We start from the raw sequence: 17,583 nt of genomic DNA, 5'->3' as shown, positions 1-17,583 counted from the left end.
TTATTAATAGTCAGGGAGGGCTTGTGCCTTCCCAGTATCCTTACAGGACCTTGGCTTCAGCAACACAAGGTCCCACATTCAACTGCGTCTCTGGCTGTACCTACAGTACTGAATAATAAGGAGCACCAGTAAATTCTCCAGCTACCCTGGAAAGTTTCCTGCCTACCTCACTTTACGTTTTTTTCCCCCTCTATTATGGAAAGAAGGGTGAGGGCAATAAAGTAAGACAGATACAAATTTCAAAAAAAAGCAAAAAAACTAGAACACCTGATAGTTTAAAATCATTCCTTAATTGTTTCAGGACATCAAAAGCCATCCTAAAAAAAAAATAAAATAAAATAAAATAAAAATAAAAAATAAATAAATAAATAAAAAATGGTATCCCAATGCAATAGGAGATAGTGACACTGAAGAGAGAAACTTTGGAGGACTTGCCAGCACCTCACAAATATGTTATACTGAAAATTTTTAATCTTCTGCATTTTTTCTTATAAAATATGAAACATCACACATGCAAGCAAAAGTCTGATTATATTTGTTAAGCAAATCAATTATAACATTAAGGAGATAATCAGTTACAGTTAGCGTGTTAACTCCAAATCAAGAATTGTCATCAAAAACAATTAACAGAAAGTGAACAACATTTAAAAGCTATTATTATGCATTATCTTTATTTTAAGAGATCCATGTAAAGAAACACAACAACTTATACTTTATTATGCTATTCCATAATGTGTCATGCGGTTGCATTAAGAAAGAATAAAGGTTTAAATCAGCTATCCTGTTATTTAATTGATTTAATGTTAAATATATCCCCAGTTGGATAGCAGATACATGAAATACTGGAAGAAAATTCATCCATTATCCCCATAAAGACAAAAAAGTGCTTTGTATGTTGGTCTAGGATGACAAACCTGATTCTGAGTCATTTTAAACACAAACGAGGCATTATGGCTGAAAAAACACATGCCTATGAATCTGTGATATTTAAGTTCAGAATAACAGATCATCACAAATATCAAATGGGCCAAATAACAGCAGGATCACAGGACTTCTCAACCCCGTCACATTCTCAGCTTTACGACAACCAGCCAAGTCATCTGGCAATTCATCAACCTTACAGTGACAGGTTGGAAACACCATAGGAAGCTTGTCATTCATCCTCCAGAATTGGGGCCTAACAGCTAGGAATCAGTTTGCACAGAATGCTATGAACTATCCTACTGTACAACTGTAACACTAAGTTAAGCATCTAGAAAACTAAAGACTGACCAAAGCTGCTTTCACTTATTTGTTATTTTTAAATTCTCTCACTGAAAAAGAGCCCCTATCATCTGATGAACTTGCCCTAGGGCATAGGAAGAAACTTTCCAAAATAGCATGTTTATGTATAAGTTAATATCATCTCAGTGTAACAGCCAAATGTTAAATAAGGGCTTAGTGTCATGTGAAGTGATCACGTTTCTTTCCTGGAAAAGAAAACAGCATACTGTCTGGAGCCATTTGTCACTTCACATCAAGAGGCCAAGGACAGCCCCTCCACAGCAGCTTTATGAATGGCTTGTGCTTAAACGTTACAGAAGACAAACTTTGTAATCCTCTTTTCCTCAGAGCATTTCAATGCTACTTCTGATAATGCACCCAGACTGACTGTGACTGGCAGTACAGTGGGCATCAGTCATTTAAGAGTCTATATCCACCTCCAAGGTTATAATTAGGTAGCGGTGGAGAGAATTAAGAGCTCTGCACCTATATTCTTACCCCCTTTGCCAACAAAGATGCACTGCAGTGTTTGCACCAGGGTTAATTTATCACATCATTTATCACATGTTTTCATTTCCTGCTCTTATCAAAAATCCTCCTTTCTCCTTGAATTCTCAATGAGCCCCASGTAGGGCTCCTGAATGGCTGCACAGCCTACCCGAATCACAAACACAGAGCACAGCAGAGCTTAGACACCTGGTTGGGGCTACAAGCTCATATCCCAGCTGTGAGCAACTCGCACATGAGACAAAACTTAGGGTCACACAGACCAAGCAGGAATTTCTCATTCCACGTTCTCCTCCACAGATCTACTGAGTTCAGCTGCTTCAACAAGGTTTCTCAAGAACAGACTTTTAGATGCAAAAGCAGATTAACAAAAGAGCACATCAGAATCACTGGTACCAGCAGAGCTCCTCAAGTACACTAGCCGTAACAATATCATGAATATGGAAACATTTCCTTAAATATCCTGGTCCAAAGCATTCTCAGATCCAAAAGAGAAAAGCCTTTTATCCTGCAGTTGAGCAGTTCATCTTGCTTTAGCACTAAGCGTGAAAAGACACAGTGCTTCGAAGCAGTCCCTCTTAAAAGTCATAAAATTTATTCTGTCAAATGAAGGCCCAGAGCATCCCTTCTTCCCTTTATTGGAAGTATATGTAGCAGTAGGAGCAGTAAATTACTACTTGAGTATTCGTTTCAGCTGACTGGTGGGATGCACTTCATAAAAGCCTCTTTTACCAGAAATGGATATTTTATCCAGCAGTGAAGATAGCTTCTTCCAAGTGAACATACGCTGTGTGCTCTGTACTTTTCTTTGCCATTGGGAAGGTAGGTCTGGCATATTTAACATCCAAATTTAGATACAGACCCCAACAAGAACTCTGGCCATCTGCTGATGAAGATCTGCACAGAGCAACGCAGTCACTCTATCATAACAGATCCTCTGGAAACAACGTTTGTAGRCAAAAGGAGGAAAAAAAAAGCCTTTTAAAGTCCACTGCTCGTGCTTTCCTGTATTCCCTCTGAACATGTTGTTGCTCCTGACCTTTTTGTCTGGTCATCAAGTGGATATCTGTATTCCAGCTGTTCATGCTTCTCTGACCTCAACAGGCCACCTTAGACAAGATGGTATGTCACAACAAGAAACAAAGACGAGAAACAGGCAGGTTGAAGCAAAAAGACAACATCTATGCAAAACTAGTGCTTAGCTCTGCAGCCCAATCTCACAAGGCCAACTTCAAGTTACAGCAATAACTAAAACCAATGAACTATCACAAAAGGAAGTATTCCCCTCTGTACATGATTTTTATTATTTACATAATACAATATAGCATTGTTGCTGGGTAGCATGATTATGTGCAATACATAAATATGAACTATCTGTACATGTTTGCATATCTAATAACTCAATTGAGAGAACAAAGTTAAAGCAAAAACATGATGCTTTTAATAGTGAAGTAAAAACTAAGACTGAACACTGCAGAAAAAATCAGAAGTAGCGCCTTGTGTACATACATAGCTATTTACAGATGACAACAGGCATTACCACAACACTAGTCTAAACCGTACTTGCTTATATAAAAAAACACAAGTTTCATACATCACAAAAAACCTTCCATTATAACACAGAAGTGATATTACCAGACAAGCGCCAGTGAAGTTTACTGCCTTTTCTAGAGTTGTTATTGTACAATGCTGTAGATAATGCAGCCCATGCAATACACCCAAGAACACTACAGTCCTACACCCAATTACAATTAAAAATGATAAAGCAGCCCTCCAAGAGTGGTTCCAGCTACCACTTAAGTCTACAGCAGCCATGTTGGGTATGGCTTTCCATGCATAATGGTGCAATTGTTAAAAATAGAAAGAAAAAAGAGCTCTTAATATTTTTGAGCCCAGATACATCAAACATAAGTAGTATATGAAAAATAAACTGTCCAAATGCTTCTCTAATTTACTCAGATGCATGTGTGTTGCTTGAGCTGCTGTACTATGTCTAAAGAGAGATATAGCCTCTGTTTTGTAAACCAATCGTAAAATACTGTGCTACTCAACATTTTTAGCTATGCAAGGAAAAGCAGGCAATTCAGTTGCAGGCCAGTTCATAAGTTTCTTACAACATTTTTCCTTCAGGAACCCAATTTCATGATTCTCAAGTTAATTAATTGGTTCCAAAATAGTTTTCTTCCCAAATATGCCCCTTTTTTTCCACTTCTCCCACTAAAATTGTTAAGAAAATCTTCTTTAAATATGGCACCAACACTCATCTCCGTGGAAAATGGACTCGTCTACATAGCCGACATTCTGCTGGAAAACAACAGAGTGTGGAAACTAAAATCGGAATGAGTTTTTAAATGACAGAAGTCGACTGCCAACCTTTCTGATGTGTCCTTCYCCCCAACAGGCACTAGCCAAGGATTATACGCTTCAAACACACCTCAAAAGGCAGATGTGCTGCAAGCATGCAGATAGTATACATCTGTTTGGCACATGTGAACTAGAGTATGTCCTCTGTGCATGTGTATTCCCGTGCACATTCTCATCATTCAATTATATTTTGGGGAGGGCATATACATTTTCAAGGGCTGTATCTATCCAATTCTGCCTGTAACAAACACCCAAACATTCTGAAATATCATTAAGACAGACAAGACTAAAAGTAAAACTTTGGAGAACATCAAAGGAAAATGGCCATGCATCTGCTCTTTAATGTTTTCCTAGGATATATTAAAATAAAACAAAGAAAGTCAGTCTTTTCACAAGTAGGTTAGTTTATATTCTCTGGATTTTTTCAGCCACCACAACTGGGTTCTCTTTCCTGATTTTTGCTGCAGCTTCTGCTTTGTAATCATACGGGCAGTTATGCTTGTCGGAATAACGGTGAAGTCCACAAAACAAGTTTCCACATCGGCAGTCAAATCCTGCACAAACGAGGGGAGAGGGAGCAGCATTACTAGGAAGCTTCGGCTATAAGCAACCAGTACATTAAGTGCCTAGTCAATAGAAACAAAGAGGTATGTGCAATGGTCTTCAGACAAAGAGAGTAGAAAGGGTGACTATTTCCAAAATACCAGCTGTARTAAGTGGTCTAGCACTGCTAATTTTTAAGCAGGAAATAAATTTAATGGCTACAGATATTTCAGATTCAACCTGTCATAAGCAATTAACCACCTAGATCTGATCCATATTTAGAAAGTGTTCTTATACCTGTAAGGCCAACCTTCTTTCTGCACATGAAACATCTGTTCTTCTTTGGTTTGGGCAGCTCAGGGGCTCTCTCTTCATTCTGTGAAGTACTAGGTTGAGAAACTGATGGGCTTGGTTGAGTAACAACTGTTAAAATAAGCAAAGAAAAATAGAAGTTGAAGTTTTTCTTGACATCCCTAACAATTCTGTACCAAGCATGTACTCATCAATGATGCAGTTTCTCTGGAGTGGCAAGCAGAACAAATTATGAAACATAAATCAGGAATACAGTTTTTTAGGTAAGGTATTAGCTTCCTGTTTGGCTTTACAGAAGACTATCAAGTTTTCCCCACTGTTTTACCAGCTAGAAAATACAAGATCACTATCAAAGCTGTACTGTTAGTGCTTGCAGAGAACTCCGGATTTTCCAAGCTCATACAGTCTCATTAGATCTTACAGTCAAATTCAAATTTACGTGAAAGGTTAGCAATATTGACCCAGCTTAAGTTGTTGAGCAGAAGGGATACCTGTAGAAAATGTAATCCACAGTGTATATTACGGAAACCATTTGTGGCAGCGTGCTGCTGTCAGAGCACAGGGTCACTCTGCTGCTCTACCTGCAGAGCCAGAGGATCCAAAACCTCAGTCAATCAAAACAGCAGTTAACTTCCTTGAGCTTCCAAGCCCCTGGCTCTGTGCTRCATCTAGGACATGAGAAACCTCTTTGAGATACCTTTTTTTGAGACTAGATTTTTTAAAAATTGAGACTTYGAGAGTCAATTTTTTAAAAATCATTTTCAAAATCTAACTAGCATAGAGAAAAGCTTGAGGGAGCTATGTTTGTATTCAAACACACAGAAAACATGGACCTAGCTCCTCCACAGCCTCCCTGAGCTCTCCTAGTTGTAGGATTGTAGCTATTGTTCAAACACATAAGAAAACRAAGAATGGTTTCTAATATTTTCTTTTATTTTACTGTAACATTACATGTCATAATGAATCATTAAAGCCTACATACTATATTTGGCACATTTTATAAAATCATTCTTAAATAAAGAAATAAAATCTGGAAAATCCAGAGTGAAAACTATTTTGTTAAATCTGATAATAGTAAACTATACAGAGTCTTGCATACAAAATACTTTAAGGGCTTATAGATTAAAAAAGGCAGACATTTTAATCACTACTCATAGTAATACTTCTCAGAGTAGTTTCCATTTAATCTTTTATTTTCTACCTAGGAAAGCAGTGTTCACTATGTGGTTAATCTAGTTGAGAGCCCGTGATCAAATACTGGCTTAGAAATAACTAACACTAAAATAGCATAAACTTGGTGGGTCACCACACATGTTGGCTGGTAGGTATTAGCTATGGCATTAAAACATACAAAAAAAAATGTCTCCCAAAGAATCCCCGCAAAACCTCCAAAACCAAAAGAGTCAGTCAAGTTCCTTTTAGGTTTGTTAAAAGGCTACTCTGTTTTAAAATAAAATACCATCAACAAGCCATAGCAGGTAAAAAAAAAGAACAAGAAATTCGTAATATAGCTTGTCAGGGAAAATCTTCAGCTGCATCAGAACCCAGTAATATGAGCCCTGGAACACGCACATTTTTTCAGTCAGATGGAAAATGAAATGGGAAAGAAGAGGGAAAGCAACAGTGAACTGATGAATTTTATCACAACACAGCACTTAAGGAAATGAAAAGAAGAAAAAGAACAATCTAAATACTTTATCACTGCTGAATGTGCCCRAAAGGAAACAAAAATGGAAATGACAGCTTCTCTCACGGCTCTCAGTAATAATGATGATGATTCCATGCTACACACACAAGAAGAAAAAAAGAACAAACCTACATGAAAATGGTATCTGAGAAAAACGTTACCAACTGCTACCAAAGTACTTCCTCCTCCATATTAACTGCAGCAAGAAATGCCTATGCCAATACCAACAACATGGGAACAGGAAAGTGGTGACAATAATCCTGAGGACTGAAAAGGGCCAGTTCATCTGAAAGCTGTTGAACAACATTTACTCCCTTCACCACAAATAAAAACASGTTTCAGGACAGAAAGGTAGACAACAGCCAGACAACAAAAGCAGASAACAGCCAGAAATGGGCTGTCGGAAGGCCCAAGACAAAAATATGTTGGCACAACTGTCTAAAAAATGAATGTTCAARTAACTCTACCATGGTTATATGTGCAAAATAAAGCCTTTTCCTACTATTATGCCAGAAATAAATCCAATTATGAGTTTTTATTATCTTAAACCTCAAGTCCCTTCTAATTAACAACKATAGACAAACCTGCCTATAGTGCCCTTACTCAAGCTTACAGAACATTTTTTCCCCAAATTATAGCTCTAATGAAAAATATTTAAAATGCTATTGTTCTGGCAAGATGTCAGAAGACAGTATAAACTCAGACACTATCCTGACAACTCCTTGTCACCAAAACAAGGCTTCCGATGGCATAGAGACCAAATCTGTCTGGCCAATCAGGTCAGTCAAGAATGTACTGAATTCATTTTATGTTCAGAAATCACATGGTGCTGACAAAATCAAAGTGGTCTAAACGACTGTCATATTATCGCTATGTAATAAAGCACTACACAAAAGCTTAATAGAGTGATAGGAAAACTGTTGTTAATGCTGCTTCCAGACCTGCTTCTTCAGTACTTATATTCCTATTCAGATGAGGCAAGCCCTTTGCCACTAAAACTGATGTGAGGACCATCTTAGGGCTCCTGGAGGCATGTACTCCTCCTCTGCGGCACCACCCTGGCCATTTCCCTTCTCAACCACTGGCTCAGAAAACTACCAAATTACATTTAGTTCACTTGAGTTTTACCCAGCCAGTTCTCCTGCTACAAAGTTGAAAAACTTAAGAGCAACAGAGATTTCTAGAACTGAGAAAATCAGTATTAGCAATTTAACAAAAAAAAATGAGAAATTAAGAAATTGAGAAATTAAGAAAAAATTAAGAAAAATGCAGAATAGTTATTTTGTAGTATACTGCAGGAGACAGCATTGTCAGAAGTGCCAAAAAAAAAAAAAAAAAAAAAGGACAAGAGGACAAGCACCAGATGCTACATGGTAAATTTGAAGGCTTACTTCATGTTAATCTGAAGAAGAGATGAATTTTTAAGAAAGGCATGGTGGAACAGCAATCACTCAACACATACAGATACAGTACAAACAATACTGCTCTTTATTAAGCCACAGGTACTATGACTTCTCAAAAGTAACAACCATTGTAGTAACCAAAAACTGCAAAATGAAGATCAAAACTGACTGTATTTTCTTTATACAAATGARTTTAGCAGTGGCAAATGACCATGCCTACCGCATTCGGACTTGAGATTTATGCTAGAGACACCTTCCAGTTGGACAAAACTCAGTGAAAATAAAAAGAAAAATCTCAACAGTCCACACAGAAGGGGCTACTGAGGTAATATCAAAAAAATTTTAGGAGCTCCTTCTGTGACCACATTATCAAAAATAGAAACACCTCAGTTTAATACGGCATATGACTTCCACAGTACTAATAAGCAAGAAAATAACTGGCAATAAAAAACATGACAGTATTAATAATAAAAAACGTTTCATAGTTTTATGACACTGACATCTCCATTCCTACCAAAGCAAAACTTGAAAAAAAATCTTAACAGCAAAGAATAGACCTYAAAAGCGAACCCATAAGACATCAGATCACCCTCCTGCAACATTAGGGCACAGAAGTTACACTACAGGTTGTGCAATCCTCATTGTACTGCAATAACACAAATTGGCCTGTATATAAATTCTAAGTCACTGAAGGGGACAGATGGTATTTATTATGTAAGTCAAGCTTTTTTAAGATGGATATTTTGCTCTTCAGAAACTTCAGTTGCTATAGATGTTCAGGATAGGCTGAAGAATAAATTACATTTTTTCAATTTTATGCCAAAGAAAGAAGAAAGAACTATTTTTCAATGCTTAACTAACATGTCCAACTCTYAACAGGCATATTGGATAACCTTACTGTTATACTAGTATAATACTAAGATATCTCTGTTTAAATATCACACTGAAATGCAGCTTAACTTGGTCATCAAGTCTTGATGTTTGTTGTATACCCCTCTGTTAGAAAGAGGCAATAACAACTTATCAGTAAGAAGCACAGCACCAGCATCTGCACCTCAAGCTCCCTTTCCAAGGTGGGCAGTTCCAAGGCTTGAAAAAATTACTGCTTCCATTTCAGAAATGTTTGAATCAGGRTTTTCTACTCAAGATTCAGTGGACATGGGAAGCTTGAAGAGAACTATTCTGAACACAAGGCAACAACGCTCTTATGTCAACAGGCTCCACAGATGGCAACAAAGGCTTATAGACAGTAACATGATTAAATACTGAAGCAGTGTTTAAAGATGAATATGGCACTTATTAAAACAGCAAGAACTAAGTAATATTTACCACCTTGAGCATACAATTATCTAATGCTGGCATCTTACATCAGCAACTTGCACAGAACTCTCTGTGCAACATATACTGCATGAATGATTGAGGGCAACCCATAACCCACATGAGGCTCAATCTGCATGTAGGAGAGCTGTGTTGTTTAACATTAATGTAACTCTAATCACACTGGCTTGATGCAAAGTCAAAAGACAAGTGAGTTGAACATCAACATCTGTCTTCTGAAGCTCATTAAATACTGTGGCTTCACACAGTAGTACGATAACTCATCACACTACTCCCCAAAACAGTACATTTACTGGGTCAAATAAACCAAGATTCTGATGTGCCTGTTGATACTAATTAAGTCGGGGGGAAGAGGGGAAACAAAGCTAAAAACATGATATGTATGACTTAAAAAATATGATTATTTAAACATACTTGCTCTCAAAGCAGTTTATTTTTAGTGCTTAATATTTAACTGCCCTCTTTCTTGTACGGATCCTTTAATTCCACTTGAAAGCAACTAAAACAAAAGGGATTATTAAMGAACGTCTCCAACGATGTCTTTCCAACTCAGTAAAATCATCATGTTGATGCAGTAATGCAAGAAAAAATAAGTTAGCTAATTCTGCATTTAGTTTCTGTAACTCAGTATGGGAAAACAAAACAAAAAAGTCATAGCTGTGCATCATATTTCAGGAATGCTAAGATTTCAGAGTCAAGTATATCCTGACCTTGGCAAAGACTTTACTCAGTCCTTAATAAAAAAAAAAAAAGCTTAGACACATATCAAATCCTGTGAATAGCACGGTATTACCAGTACCGAATTATGAACTGGAGTTTTGACATAAAGGATTGTAGATTTCACTGACTTTTGTTAGCAGCACATCAGATAAGCAAATGGACTGAGCACAAGCCACAATTAAATTATAAAAGTATATCATGTTGATACAGTAAGTTACAACAAAATCTAACTCATTTTAGATGTATTACAACAGGGCTAGTTTAAGTCTGTTGCTTCAAATATTAAAATGAAAAATTGCATTAGGACCAAACTTGTTTCGAATAGGGATCCAAACTTGTTTTGGATAGGGATCCAAGTTACAAACTCAATCCTGGAAATAAATAAATAAAAAGAATAAAAACAACCCTTTTGCTTCATTTTTCCTCTCAGTTGCAGCACACACTACAATCAGACATTTAAACTGCAATACCAAAACAGTACACTTTAACTCCAAGATGAAGAAAAACCTACTTAAAAGAAACAACACTTAGARAAGCCACAAAACAAAACGTACACAAGCAATCAACCAGACAACACTTTTTACAATATTCTGGCATGCATGGGAAGTCTAAAGTTTCATTTGCTAATGAAAAGCTTGTAGAAGAGTAAGCCTTCATACCAGCGACGRTATTAAAAATGAGAGAAGCCTACACTGCCTGAAGGCTACATTGTTTGTACATCATTTTCCTATCCGATAGTTACAAAATTCAGCTGCTACGGTTAGCCTTTCATGAATTTATTTGTGAGGAATAACAACTCATAGCAAGCATCAGTTTCATTATGAGGTAAAACAAATTTATTCTTCACTTATTTTAGCTCTTCCTCAACTGGTTTCACCAAGACACTGATGTGCGTACGAGTTAATATGAGTTAACAACTTCCAATAAGTTGTATGCTCATTTGAAAAGAAAAAAAAAAAAAACAAGTAGCAAGGACACAATGGAAATTTATAAAAATAAAAAAGTGTTCAGTCCAGCTTTTCTCTTGATTGTATAAGACCCTTACAGGTAAATGGACCAGGGAACATAAAAAAAAACTTGGTACACTTCAGATGCCAAATAAACCCTTTGCAATCTAATAACAGTACCTAATCTTGCTCTCTAACATCTGCCCCACACCAAAAAAAAAAGAGTCTATAAAGAAATCTGCACTTTCAGAGGAGCTGCAGGTGGATTTAAGAATTTATGGGTATGTACTGAGCAAATCTTTTCCCCCCCAAAACATGCTTGAATTCCAGAAGTCTTTTTTCCCTGAGCATGTTTGTATCTGATGGTAGCCTTTATTTACAGTGATCTCTGCACACAAGCCTTAACTGAGCTTTTACTAGGTTCAGCCTTGAGTTTCCAGCTGTAAAGTTATTTACAAATATAAATATACTTCTCTCATCAATAATAAGTGTTGTGCGACTATTACATAGTTTCCCAGTTAACAAAAAAGATACCAGGTCAACAGCAGTACAAGAGGGCCAGCAAAAGTAATAAATCCGTATCAGCAATTTTAATAAAACATAAACCGTTACTTGATCACTGCTACCATTTGCTGCAATTCTCTTTCCTGCTTGTCATCTTTCTAGGCAGGTATTCATAACAAGACAATACAGGTTTATAAATACTGTATCAAAGTATAAATTATTTCTCAGTTATATACAGTAAGCCTATTCAGATGACATCCATTGCAAAAAGCAGAAKCATGTAAAAATCTCCCCTGAGCCTGTACACAAAAAAGATGAATATACTAAAACTATATTTTAGTTCATTTCACAATCTTAACTTAGCATTACTTATTTCAAATATATATAAAATCTGTGTACAAACACTGAGCAAGAAGTCAACTATTACAACAGTGTTTTTACTGGTAAAGGTATGTCTAGATAAACATTTTAATACAATGATGAATGGTTAACTTTTGGAGTTTCCAACTTCCTGGTTTTCAAAATCGAGGAATAAAAGATGTAAACAGTCAGTGTTGGAAGAATGTCTATATATACAGAACAAGCAYGCTAATATGTTCATTTGAATAAACTGCTGCATAAGGAAAAAAAAATCAGTCCTTCACCACCTATAGATTAAAAAACACCCTCTCTTCATGCTTCCCTCCAATAAACCTTACACTTCAAAGTTTAACTACTACAGCTACAACCTTCCTGTACAATAGAACTCTTAAACTGGRTAGTCTAAGCAATTAATGCCATTAAAAATACCATACCTGCAGAACTATGACTTGGCTATATCTACTGGTTATCCAACCAGTCTAAAGGACTTGTAGCAGTCTTTTTTAATATTTTAAACAAAGTATTCCCTTCTACCACTTTCACATCCCTCTGTAAAGTTTAATATATTGGGAACTTTGTTCTTTAAATACAGCAAGCTATTTTGACTGCCATGAGTCAGCAATAATTGTACTGATAGATTTTACACAGAAATCTCAACATTTTCACTTTGAGACTGAACATCTTGCCCAAATGCAATTATCAACTGTCTCACTTGTAAGAATTACAGTTCTGGAGGCAAAGTGCCTTCACAGGCATCAAATTCTCTACTCAAATTGAACTGAACCTGGAAGTGAATTCTATCTGAAGAATTATATTCCGGTATTAGTAATTTTTCTTGACCTCAAGTGTACCAGTACTCCAAAAGCTTCTACAATAATTATCTTAATAGTTCCTCAAAACCTTCACCACAAAGGGAGATGCTTGCTTAAAAGAAAATAAACTGTCAGTTTCTGTTAGGTCTCCAGTCGTACCTCGTGTTACTCCGCAAACATACCTGGTTCAGTCTCTGTTTTCGGTGTTATTTTTTCCTCTCTTGAAATGCTCATTTCTGTCATTTGCTGCGTTACAGGCAAGGCGGCAACAGGCACATTTCTGTTTAAGTATAGTTAAACAGGTTTAAACATTACTTTTGCCATTAGTTTATTTTCATAATAAAAGCTTAAATTCATGAATCAGCTGTTCAATTAGTACTTATAAATGCGCTACAGTTCCTCATCTCAACTTCTGCTACAGACAGTGTGCATTTGGCACTCTGATTTCAGCTTTCCTAGAACAAAAGGTCTCCCTTCTCTGGAGATCTTCCAAATTTGCCTGGATGATACCACGTGCCCCATGCTCTGGGTGTCCCTGCTGGAGCAGGGGGCTGGRCTAGATGATYTCTAGAGGTCCCCTCCAACCTCAACCATTCTGTGATTCTGTGAAAATACTCAACATGTAGATACACCAGAAACATCCTTGTAATTGCATTAATGAAACAAACACCGTAATCAGTTCTTATAAATAAGGATTATAAAGCACTGATAGGTTCACTGTCCCTTCTCCCCCTGCTTTTCCCCCCACAGAAACTCAATATATCAGGTCAATATTACTTCAAGTCTTTAATTTGCTGCACACTCTCAGCTAATTCAAACCTTAAAATAATACTTTCATCTTACCTTGACTTTTCAGATGTGCTGCCAGCAGCACCTTCACAGTTGTTTAAGCTACTGTCTGCTCTTTGTACAGATGCAGAGTCTGAGGTAGGACTATTTGAACCACTGGTTGTTCCTGTGTAATATGAATTTGAGAAGTCAATTATGAGCAAACTGTAGGTAAGTTGTTCAAATACCCTTGCATACCGTAATATACCATTTCTCTCCATTCTTCATTTCACTACATTTTACTTGTTACCTACAGAGACGAGATTGTTAAATAGCAAATACAAGAGTTTTCTAAGAATGCACTGATATGCAAGATGGGTAGTAATGAAAATTAAGGTTCAAAACTATTTTGGCTAGAATTTATTAGATAGAAATGCAGTTTTATTTTTCATTTGTGTATTATTTGCTAATATTTGTAGTCTTACTACACAGTTCTCAGAAGTTCTCTATAAATGTGTTTTGATTCTTCTCTTCGTCATCTTTTCAGAAAACACTTTAAAATCTTACCCATTGGGCTGATTCTGCCACTATTCTGCTGTCGCTGAAGATGTTCTTTGTAACAAACAGAACACATCCCATTTGTCCTAGGATTTCCATAGAATCCACATCCTGTACTACAGAGCATGGGCCCTGGGGTCTGGTTTGTCTCCTGAGCCATCTCGGTGCTGTAAATAAAACCAAGACCTGCATTAGGAGCTGGCGTGTCACCAAAATCAATCACAGTTACAGAACAAAAGTATGCTCACCCTGTCCACYAAAACAGATACCAGCTTTTTTAAAGAGATATATTGATATTAACATGCTATTCCATACTGCAATTATATTGATGAGCAATATCTTTACTAACTTAAGAAAAAAAGTGCTACTGTACTAATACTGAAAAGTAACATATTTTTTAGACGCTAGACTGTGTGAGTGGGTTATGACCAAGTTCAATTTAACCACCAAAAGCTTATTACCATCCACAAGCACTTACAGAACAGGAAAAACACACAGGTAGATAAGCAGAATAAACATGATGAGGTTTGCACCTACTGAATAATCTATCAATTAACACAGCTTATTTTTCTAAGTCCAACAGAATTGCACTTCAAGTGGAAGTTACATCATTTTGATGCTAACTCTATTAATTACTAGCAGTACCTACTTTCAAAATTCATTTGTTAAGCAAAAAGATAAAGATCACTGAAGTATGGGCAACAGATAATTTTAAACTGTATTCCTACAGATCTTTATAAGTAGATCCTAAAACAWGACCCTCAACTCTGCTCAAATTGCATATGAAACTCGATATTGAATATTAACTGGCAATAACATGTGTAAAAATAGGCTGTCATAGTCAAAGAACTTATTTCTGAMATAAATTCAGGCCTGATCTTACTCTTCCAAGAAAAAACAACTTCAGGCTGTTAAACACATTCATTTAGAGAGCCTACATATATCCAAGMCGCCAGTTAAATCCCTTGTATCAAAAAAAATACAGAATGTCTCCCAGAGGCAGGCAAGGCTAAAACTGTCTCTCATCTACTGCAAAATGAAGGAACAAAAATATTTCACCTTCACTGGTGGTTAACCTCCGCAAAGCAGGGTTAGTAGGAAAACTGATAGAGCAACCACATCCTTGATTCCCAAAGGCAACAGAACTGGAACACACTAATCAAGTGATCTACAACAAATTGAGGGCATGTAGGAATACTGCACTTGTCCTCCCAAAGTTCAGATTCTGTGGAAGTACCATGCAAGTATTTGAAGATGTTTGCTTGAAATCCATGAAGGGTATTTGACTAGAGACTCAGGTAAGCCCAAATATACCATATTCAAACCCAAATTCAACATATGCAAGAACACTTTTCATAACTAAAAATTAACAAATTGCAAATTGTATACATAACTCAGCAGTAACAGTCAAGGAGAGAAAAAAAGAAAAAAGGTTTCTAGGATCAAAGTAAATCAGCAGCAGCAGGAGGGAAGAAACAAGTAGAATTAATCTGCTTGCCTGCTGATGGTCATGGGACTCCAACTATTTATACCCTCATTTCAGGATGAAAATCAAACTTACTTATTCTGACAAGCCTCTCTGCAAACTGCAGCGTGACAGCCAGACACTGGTCAAGTCAGTCAGCAGAAGCGACAACTACATAAACCTGAAATCTAAAACATCTCATCCGTATCTCAGCTTTATGTTTCTGCAATAGAGGCGGAGATTGCTCCGCCACCTTCCAAGTGGGCAAACTCAACGTGCCATCACAGCTCCTGTCTCCAATCTCAACCGGCTTGCTCCACTCGCCAATCTCTACGCTGTAAACATGTTTCTCCACTTACTAAATCTAGCTCTAGGTGTTAATGCGGGTATTAACATCTTACAAACAAGACTCTCCAGGGCTCCTTTGTCAACACGTTCTCCCACTACTTGAAACACATGCCCCTAGCCGAAAGGTCAAGTTGCTGCTACCGGTAGTTAAGAAATTGTGCTTTATCACGCTCTTGAAGAAGGCCCAAGTGCCACCTACGCCTCTTCCAGGAGCCCTTATCACCAGCAGGAACTAGTGATAGTGGATTCCTGCACTGAATCTAACAAGCAGGGCACCAAACCAAGCCGTTTATCCTGGGAACGAACAACAGCAAAGGCGAGGCCTGCGCTGAAGGGAGACGCGAGACCCGTGCRGCTCGCCTCGCTCGGGACACGGCGGCTCCGCACGGGCCGCTCGGCCGCGCCGGGACGGGCCTGGACCCAGGCTGCCGTGTCACCTCACCTCACGTCACGTCACGCGGCGGGCGCCTGTCACACGCTGCGGGCTGAGCGGGCGCCGCGCGCGGCCTCCTCCGCGGGGCCGCTGAAATCACCTTCTATTTTTACGTCCCGGCGCTGCCAGGCGCCGCGCGGGCACCCGCTGCGAGCGGGGAACGTGAAACCCGGTTACAACGCGGACACCGCTTCCTGCCCGGGGCGGCTCCGACGGGAAACGCAGCATCACGGGCTGCGCAGCCCCAAGAGCCGTTTGGTGCCGGCCGCTTCCCGGCCGCCCGGGTACCGCCAGGGCCGCTCCAACCGGGAGCCCTTCCCAAAGGCAGCGGCCTCCGGCGCCACGGAGCCTCCTGCTCTGCCCCAAGGCCCTCCCGGCTGCTGTTATTCCGCAGGCTAAGCCGCAATTTAGGCCACGTAGCTTCACGGCTGCTGGTAAACTCACCCGGAGCATGGAAGCACGAGCCCCTTCGATATCTCCCCCCGGTTATCCAGGGCCCGCGCCTAAGGCAGGGCCTCTTCTGCTCCCGACTACCCAAACCATTCCAGCGATCCACACAGAGATGCTCCTCCTTGGACACCGGCTTCACCCCCATAAGCTGCTGCTGAAACACTGAGGCCTGMCAATTCCAGGCTTTAACGCCACGTAAGGAATCAAAATCCCAAGCGCACTTAAATCTGCAATAAAACCTGTCAACTGCGTCAACGGCAGGTCTGAACCGGCTAGCTGACCCAAATACTCACTCATCCCCCCGGGACGGGCCCGTCCCTCCCGTTCCCAGCTCCCGGGGCCGGGGAGGCGGCCGCGGGCTCCACGGCCGGGCACCTCCCGGCGCGCCAGACAAAAGGGAGGCGCTGCCCGGCGCGCAGCCCCCTTCCCAACGGCCGCTTCCCCCCGCGCGCTCCCGCCCGCTCCCGCCTCCCGCCGCGCCACACGAGAGCCCGCTCGCAAAACCCTGAGTCATGGCGGGCACCGGCCCCGCGCCGCCCCCTCCCCCCCGCCGCGGCCCGCATTGTCTCGCCGCCTTTGTCTGCCCCGCGCCGCCGCCGCCGCCGCCGCCGCGCGCGCCCTGCCCTCCCGCACCGCGGCTAACGGCCCCGCCAGCGCCGCGTACCTGCTGCGGGGCAGCGCCACGGAGCCCGCGGCGGGGCCGCGCTCTTCCCGCGGGGCCGGCAGCCGAGAGGGAGGGAGGGAAGGAGGGAGGGAAGGAAGGAGAGCGAGGATGAGGAGGAGGCGGGCGCGGGGCTGGCG

At 39.7% G+C, this 17,583-nt stretch overlaps 1 protein-coding gene across 2 annotated transcripts; it reads right to left on the bottom strand.

Annotated features, from left to right (window-relative positions):
• Positions 1–1,448: 1,448 nt before the first annotated feature.
• ZFAND5 (zinc finger AN1-type containing 5) lies at positions 1,449–17,509 on the bottom strand. Of its 2 annotated transcripts, none has more exons than XM_026035813.1 (6): positions 17,447–17,509; positions 14,096–14,253; positions 13,604–13,715; positions 12,943–13,040; positions 4,975–5,100; positions 1,449–4,688 (listed from the first exon to the last, which is right to left on the bottom strand). In XM_026035813.1, the coding sequence occupies exons 2-6, from the start codon at positions 14,244–14,246 to the stop codon at positions 4,540–4,542; spliced, it is 636 nt and encodes a 211-aa protein (XP_025891598.1). In that variant the 5' UTR covers positions 14,247–14,253; positions 17,447–17,509; the 3' UTR covers positions 1,449–4,539. The 2 variants fall into 2 exon arrangements, with proteins under 2 accessions (XP_025891598.1, XP_025891599.1); XM_026035814.1 differs by lacking the exon at positions 17,447–17,509 and adding an exon at positions 15,648–15,660.
• Positions 17,510–17,583: the final 74 nt, after the last annotated feature.

This window comes from Nothoprocta perdicaria, unplaced genomic scaffold, assembly GCF_003342845.1.
Source record: "Nothoprocta perdicaria isolate Ctin4 unplaced genomic scaffold, notPer1 scaffold_168, whole genome shotgun sequence".
Lineage (NCBI taxonomy): Eukaryota > Metazoa > Chordata > Aves > Tinamiformes > Tinamidae > Nothoprocta > Nothoprocta perdicaria.
The sequence above is the reverse complement of the archived record's forward strand: the minus strand, read 5'-3'. Positions and strand labels throughout refer to the sequence as shown.

Coding starts and splice junctions, on each gene's coding strand:
- ZFAND5 (XM_026035813.1), bottom strand. CDS start 14,246: ATGGCTCAGGAGACAAACCAGACCCCAGGGCCCATGCTCTGTAGTACA. Junction 13,716..14,095: donor TGGCAGAATCAGCCCAATGG/GTAAGATTTTAA, acceptor CATATTACACAG/GAACAACCAGTGGTTCAAAT. Junction 5,101..12,942: donor GAAAACAGAGACTGAACCAG/GTATGTTTGCGG, acceptor TTATTTTAACAG/TTGTTACTCAACCAAGCCCA.